Source organism: Otolemur garnettii, unplaced genomic scaffold, assembly GCF_000181295.1.
Source record: "Otolemur garnettii isolate 467f Iridium unplaced genomic scaffold, OtoGar3 scaffold00051, whole genome shotgun sequence".
Classification (NCBI taxonomy): domain Eukaryota; kingdom Metazoa; phylum Chordata; class Mammalia; order Primates; family Galagidae; genus Otolemur; species Otolemur garnettii.
The window spans coordinates 9,110,398-9,117,680 of record NW_003852446.1 but is presented as its reverse complement, the minus strand read 5'-3'; the positions used below and the strand labels follow the sequence as shown (position 1 = coordinate 9,117,680).

The 7,283-nt window shown below is 41.2% G+C and overlaps 1 protein-coding gene across 2 annotated transcripts in view; it reads left to right on the top strand.

Moving 5' to 3' along the window:
* The window catches only part of ACOT9 (acyl-CoA thioesterase 9), a 47,236-nt gene that overhangs the window by 22,169 nt on the left and 17,784 nt on the right, over positions 1-7,283 (top strand). For both annotated transcript variants that reach the window (XM_003791911.3, XM_023514361.1), the window contains 2 exons: positions 5,495-5,665; positions 5,916-5,953. In XM_003791911.3, coding sequence (XP_003791959.1) covers positions 5,495-5,665; positions 5,916-5,953 — 209 coding nt within the window. The remainder of the gene's footprint in view (positions 1-5,494; positions 5,666-5,915; positions 5,954-7,283) is intronic.

The window sequence follows — 7,283 nt, the reverse complement described above, 5'->3', positions numbered from 1 at the left end:
GTTAAGTTTAAGTCTAAAATTTCCTCTCTTAGTTTCTTATTGGAGAATCTATTGAACACTGCCAAAGGAGTGTTACAATCTCCAACTGTTATGGTGCTGGAGGAAATCAAGTTGCTCATGTCTGTTAGAGTCTCTCTTATAAATTGAGACGCATTTTGGTTGGGTGCATAAAATGTTAATAATTGAAATCTCATCATATTGTTACCCTTAACAAATATGAAGTCACCATCCTTATCTTTCCTTACTTTTGTTGGTTTAAAGCCTATTGTATCTGCCAATAAAATTGTAACTCCTGCTTTTTTCTGTTTGCCATTTGTCTGAGTTATAGATGACCATCCATCCCTTCACCCTGAGCCTATATTTATCTTTTAAGATAAGATGAAATTCTTGTATGCAGCAGATATCTGGCTTGAGTTTTTGTATCCAGTCAGCCCATCTATGTCTGTTTAGAGGACAATTTAAGCCATTCACATTAATTGAGAATATTCATAAGCCTGGTAGTATTTTGGGTATGGAGTTTTTGTGAAAGTCCAGTGGACATTTTTAATCCTTTCACCACTATACAAATTGGAGTTTGATTAAAAATTTCTGAGTGTGTTTACTTTGGTGGTAGAGGATTGTGCTGGGGAAAATAGGTGTGAGAATATCCTGGAGAGCTGGTTTAGTTATGACAAATTTCTTCAACATGTGAATGTCATTAAAGTATTTGATTTCTCCATTATAAATGAAACTCAGTTTAGCTGGATACAGGATCCTGGGTTGAAAGTTATTTTGTTTTTGTAGGTTAAAAGTCAATGATCACCCTTTTCTAGCTTGAAAACTTTCAGCAGAGAGATCTGTAGTCATTCTAATATTCTTCTCCTTGTAAGTTATAGTTTTCTTACGTCTGGCTGCTTTCAGAATTTTCTCTTTCATATTAACTTTGGTGAAGTTAATTATAATGTGTCTAGGAGATGCTTTATTTGGGTTGAGTCATGCTGGGGTTCTGAAGCTGTCTGCTACCTGAATTTCAGAATCTTTTGCCATGTTTGGGAAATTCTCCACAATTATCTCTTTAAGTAGAACATCTAGGCCTTTCTTTCTTTCTTTCTTTCTTTTTTTTTTTTTTTTAAATCTGGGCCTTTCAAAGCCACCTCATTGCCTTCAGGAATTCCTATAAGGAGAATATTAGTTTTCTTCGAATTATCCCAGAGTTCTGTGAGAGAATGATCTGTTTTTGCTCTCCACTTCTCTTCCTCTTTAGCATTTGGGGGCATTCAAAAGTTTGTCTTCAGTGTCAGAAATCCTTTTTTCTGCCTGCTCCGTTCTATTACTGAGGGATTCTGCTGTATTCCTCAGATCTTTGAGGGCTCCAAGTTCTTGTCTCAATGTGTCAAACTCTCTCGTAATTTTGTCTTTGAATTTATTGAATTATTTTTTTTTTTTTTAGAAACAGAGTCTCATTTTATCACCCTTGGTAGAGTGCCGTGGCGTTACAACTCACAGCAACCTCCAACTCCTGGGCTTAGGTGATTCTCTTGCCTTAGCCTCCTGAGTAGCTGGGACTACAGGCACCTACCACAACGCCCGGCTATTTTTTTGTTGCTGTTTGGCCAGGGCTGGGGTTTGAACCCACCACTCTCGGTATATGGGGCTGGTGCCCTACCCACTGAGCCACAGGCACTGCCTGAATTCTTTTTTTTTTTAATTCATTGAATTCTTGAGACAACTTCTGAAATGATCCTTGAATTTCTAATTCCACCTTTACCTCCATTCTATTAATCTTATTTTCAATCCAAATTCTGAATTCGATTTCCGACATCTCAGCCATTTGTTTGTGAATGAGATCCTTGGATGTGTCCGCCTTGTCATTCTTTGGGGGAGTTGATCTACTCTGATTATTTATGTTGCCAGAGTTTTTCTGCTGATTCCATCCCATGTTGATTTTTCACCTTTTGGCTACATGAGCAGATAAGGTGAAATTGGATTGGGACTCCTGGAGTAGTGATTAACCAGCCCTTTGCCCAAGAGCTGGGACTGGTGACTGCAGGTTTTCCCCCACAACTTCTCAAAGGACCTGTACAGTACTACAGCCTGAGACACTAGGGACCTGCTTGGTGTGGTGGGGCTAAGTGGCTATGTCTTGTTTTAGCTGGTCTCTGTCCAATCCTAGTGAATCAGTAACTCTGGGTTGAAGTCTCAGTTGTGGAGAAATACAAGCAAATAAGCCTCCCCCCGCCCAGGGGCAATAACTGGAAAAGGAAAACGAAACCTTCCATAACCACACAACCAGGGTATTACCTTGGATGGTCCTTGGGTGATTGGCCCAGGTCAAGAGTTCCAAATCAATTGTCCAAGTCAGCACCTAGTCTCAAGTGGGATAGTTCAAAAGGTCTTCAGCAACTAGATAGCAGGGATCTGCTGGCAGCTTGAGTATGACTCACTCTGGTGCCCCATGGAGTCAGAAGTGCCCACCCAGGAAGTGAATTAGTCTGGGAAGTTTGATGTCTGCTTCCCCACCTTGTACCTCTGTCATGTCCAGTCACTTGTAATCCTGCAGGGCTGTGACCCAGTTCCTTCCAGTGAGCAGATGCACCAGGAATTTGTGCCTGCCTGAGTCACTGGGAGATCTATGTCTCATTGGCCAGGCTGCTGCACTCTGCCACCAGCTGGCAGGGGGAGCTGAAACCTGACTACCTTGGGTACTTAATGGAGGGTGGGGAGTTTCACTCAGTTCCAGTCCCGCTCCTGATTGATGTTGCTGCCACTTATATTCTCACAGAATTTATGTTTCTGTCCCAGCTATATTCCCCTGTGGGCCAGGCACTGTTTGAGTTCGCAGAAACTGCGACTCAGCCCTGCTCTGTGCTGCTGCTGCTGCGCCAATTCTCACGCTGCAGTCTGTATTGGGGTGGGCACGGTTAGAGCTCACAAATGGCTCTTAGTTCCTGCCCTTCCCTAGGCTGATGCTGCTGCCACATTTGATTTTGTCCCAGCTATGCTCCCCTGGGGACCAGTTGCATCTTGGGCTCACAAAAGCAGCAATTCTGACTCAGCCCCATCCTGGGAGTATGCTGACTCTGCGGGTGCATGGATTCTATTTTCCATCCCCACCACCCACCGCCTAGGCAGGTACTGCCTCAGGTATACCCTTTGCTCATGGGGCCTGCATTTCCATCCCAGATCTGATCCACCTGAGGCTGCCACTGGAGCAAAGGCCTGGCTCCTTCTGCTTGCTAAGAGAGGCGGAAAGTTTCTCCAAATTATCACCAGGGGTGTGAACCATATTGTTCCCACCACAGCCCCTGCTGTGCTGCACTGTGCTATGGGGCACCATCTCTCCCTCTTCTGTATGGCTCCCTCACTCCACAGTCTCCACTTTACACCCATGCTGATTCAGCATAGACTTGTAACAGCCCACACCCTGTCCACACCTCTCAAGACAATGCCCAAGAATCTGGACCCCATGGGGGACAGGCTTCCAGACCATGGGGTGAGAGTGGAGGGGAGTACCAGGGGTTCAGAATTGCAGGTAGAGCATATGTTCAGTTTTATGCCTGGTGAGAGAATGCCATGGCACACTAGTATATCCTCTCTAGGGAAGGAGTTCCAGTTTTTAGAGGGTCTCTCCCATGGGATAAAATAGGAGGAAATTTGAACTCTGCTTGCTTATTTGTAGAAATTATGCTGTGAGCTGTTCTCATGGGGGAGAGGACTCCCGTCTGCTTGGCAATGGGTTTTGTATCTATTATTTGTTTTCATGGGTTTGCAACTTTCCTCAGCAGGGGTTATTTGTGCTTTTCAGTCTTCTCTCTTGGTTCAGCTCCAAAGCATCAGCTTACTTGTTAAACTTCTGTCTTTTTACTCTCCTTCTGGACCGGAGCCTCTGTGTAAAACTGACTCCAATTGGCCATCTTGTCTCCTCCTCCTCAGAGCATGCGTTTCTAATAAATAAATGCATTCTTTTTTTTTCCCCTCTGGCTACAGTTATATGGTGTCAGCCTGGATCACAACAACCTCAAACTCTTGTTTCAAGTAATTCTTCTTCCTCAGCTTCCCATGTAGCTGGAGCTATAGGTGTACACTGGCTAATTTTTCTATTTTTAGTAGAGATCGAGTTTTACTTGCTCTGGCTGATCTTGAACTCCTGAATTCAAATGATCCTCCCCATTCAGCATCCCAGAATGCTAGTATTAGAGACATGAGCCACCACACTTGGCCCAATATATTTTTTTTATAAAACACATCCAGCCTTTATGTATTTCCAACAAATAAGACATTTCTCTTATATAGCAAAACTAGCAGCAATCCCCAGATAATATATTACTCACCCATATTCACATTCCTTCAACTATTTCCAAAATGTTTATATAGTTTTAAAAATATGAAGATCCAATAAAGGATTGCATATTGCATCTGCTGCTTATCATTCTTTTTTTTTTTTTGAGACAAATCCTCAAGCTGTTGCCTTTGATAGAGTGCCATGGTATCACAGTTCACAGCAACCTCTAACTCCTGGGTTTAAGTGATTCTCTTGTCTCAGCTTCCCAAGTAGCTGGGACTACAGGCACCTGCCACAATGCCTGGCTACTTTTTGGTTGTAGTTGTCATTGTTGTTTGGCAGGTCCGGACTGGATTCGAACTCGCTAGCTCTGGTGTACGTGGCTGGCACCTTAGTTCCTTGAGCTACAGGTGCTAAGCCAGCTGCTTATTATTCTTTAGTCTCCCCAGATCAAGAATAATTGACAGTTATCCTTCCTCCCATGAACTTGACTTTAAAGAGACTAACCTTTGACAATGTTCCACATTCTGGATTTATCTGGTAGCATTTAACTTGTTCCTCTATATCCTAAATTTTTGTAGAGTAAACATTTGACAATAATATTTCATAAATTAAGCTTAGAAAGATGTCTTAGTTGATGTTATTGTCAACATTTTAGTTCCCTATTCCTTTGTCTCTCTTATCTTTTCCACCTATCTCTTCTTTTTCTTCCCTTTTTGTCTCCTTTTCATGTTCTCTTCCTCTTTACCTTTTATTTTGCTTTCCATATGACCTTTGCATATAGTCCATTTTTTTCTTTATCTCTCTTTCCTGAAATTGAAGGCAGAGGGAGTAAGAGAGAGAGAGCTGGGGCACAGAGGATCAGAAAACTGTCAGGTGAGAAAAGGAAATATGGTGTAGAGTGGTCATGCCATCATGCCATTCTTTAGCCCATATATACTTTTATGTTCATCTCTGTGGATTTTAAATTTGATTTCAAATAATCTATTTGAGTAAACTTTTTGATGAAAGTGAATATATGGTTCATTTGGATGTAGCTACATGACTAGATTTTAAGCATAAGAAATGTTCAGTTTCACCAAGTGGTGGGTGGAAAGGGAGGCAAGAAAGAAAAGGTGAAGTAGGTCCAGACTTTTTCTTTTCCCCTTTGATGGTGTCTGCTGGCCTGTGTGTCACTGGAATTATGGGATAACACAGCTCTTGCTTTAGGAATCTTGTATCCTGTCTTTTCAGAGACCATGTGAAAGCAATGGAGGAAAGAAAATTACTTCATGGTTTTTTGGCAGAGTCACAGAAAGGAATGCCACCCAGGAGAATGAAGGACAGTTACATCGAAGTTCTCTTGCCTTTGGGCAGTGAGCCTGAATTACGAGAGAAGTATTTGACTGTTCAAAACACTGTAAGGTAACACAGTGCTATTTTTATTTATTTATTTGTTTTTATTTTCTTTCCTTTTTAATAAAAGCTTTAAGATACAACTTATACACTGTACAATTAAAGTGTACAGTGTCATGGCTTTTAGTATATTCCAAGAGTTGTGCAACCATCATCATAGTCAATTTTAGAACATTTTTTATCACCTTGAAGCATGTTAGTTATTTTTAAGTGGAGATCATGATATCATGTAATTCACAAAGTTTGCTTTATTTCACAGGTTTGGCAGGATTCTTGAGGATCTTGACAGCTTAGGAGGTACTTGTATTCTTTCTCATGGATACAGTTATATATTGAATTTTATGACCGGAAAGGGTTTTTTATTCTTTGACCTGCACAGATAAGGGTATTCTAAAAGCGCAGAAATAGAAGGGTGTCTGCCATTTCTGAATTGTCATAATTTTTTCCTATAAATGTAATTTCCTATTTAATGGAGTTACAATCTGAATAATACTTTTTTTTTTTCCTTTTTGAGACAGAGTCTCATTTTGTCACCCTGGAGTTGAGTGCCATGGCTTCATCAGAACTCATAGTAACATCAAACTCTTAGGCTAAAGTGATCCTCATGCCTCAGCTTCCCAAGTAGCTGGGACTACAGGCACTCACCACAATACCCAGCTAATTTTTCTATTTTAGTAGAGACAGGGTCTCATTCTTGCTTGGGCTGATCTCAGGGTCCTGAGCTCAAGCAATCCCCCGCCTTGGCCTCCCAGATTGCTAGGATTACAGGCTTGAGCCATCGTGCCTGGTCATAATTCCTCTTTCTAATAACTTTTTAAAAAGAGTCTTAAGCTTATAGAAATGTTGAAAATGCAATATAAAGAATTGTTCTTCTCTGAGTCATGTGAGATTAAGTTGCTGACATTATGCCATATCACCCCTAAATGTTTTAACATGTATTTCCTACAAACAAGGATATTCTACATAACCACAATGCAGCCGTCCAAATCAGGAATTAACAAATATGTTGTCTAATCCTTAGGCCCAGTTCATCTTTTGCCAACAGTCCTTTATAGCAGACATATCTAGTTCTGAATCACATATTGCTAATCACATATTTAGTTCTCATGTCAAGTATAGTTCCTCAGTCTTTTCTTAGCCTTCATGACCTTGACACTTTAGAAGTTTCCAGGGCAGTTCTTTCATAGATTGTCCCTCAATTTGGGTTTGTCTGATGAGTCCTCATTACTACATTTTAGCTTCAGGATATTCATCTTCGGCAGGAATGTCACAGAAGGGCTGTTCTTATCCTATCAAGTGGTACATGATTTTGATTTGTTCTACTACTGTTGATAGAAATTTTGATTACTTGATGAAGGTGATGTCTGCCATTCTTCCTCACCATAAAGTTACTTTTTTCCCCCTTTGTAATTAATTACGTATCTTGTAGGAGGCCAGGCATGGTGGCTCATGCCTATAATCCCAGCACTTTGGGAGGCCAAGGTGGGAGAATTACTTGAGGGTGAGAGTTCGAGACCAACCTAGGCAACATGGTGAGACCTTGTCTATACAAAAAAAATTTTTTTTTTTTTTTTTGAGACAGAGCCTCAAGCTGTCCCCCTGGGTAGAGTGCCGTGGCATTACAGCT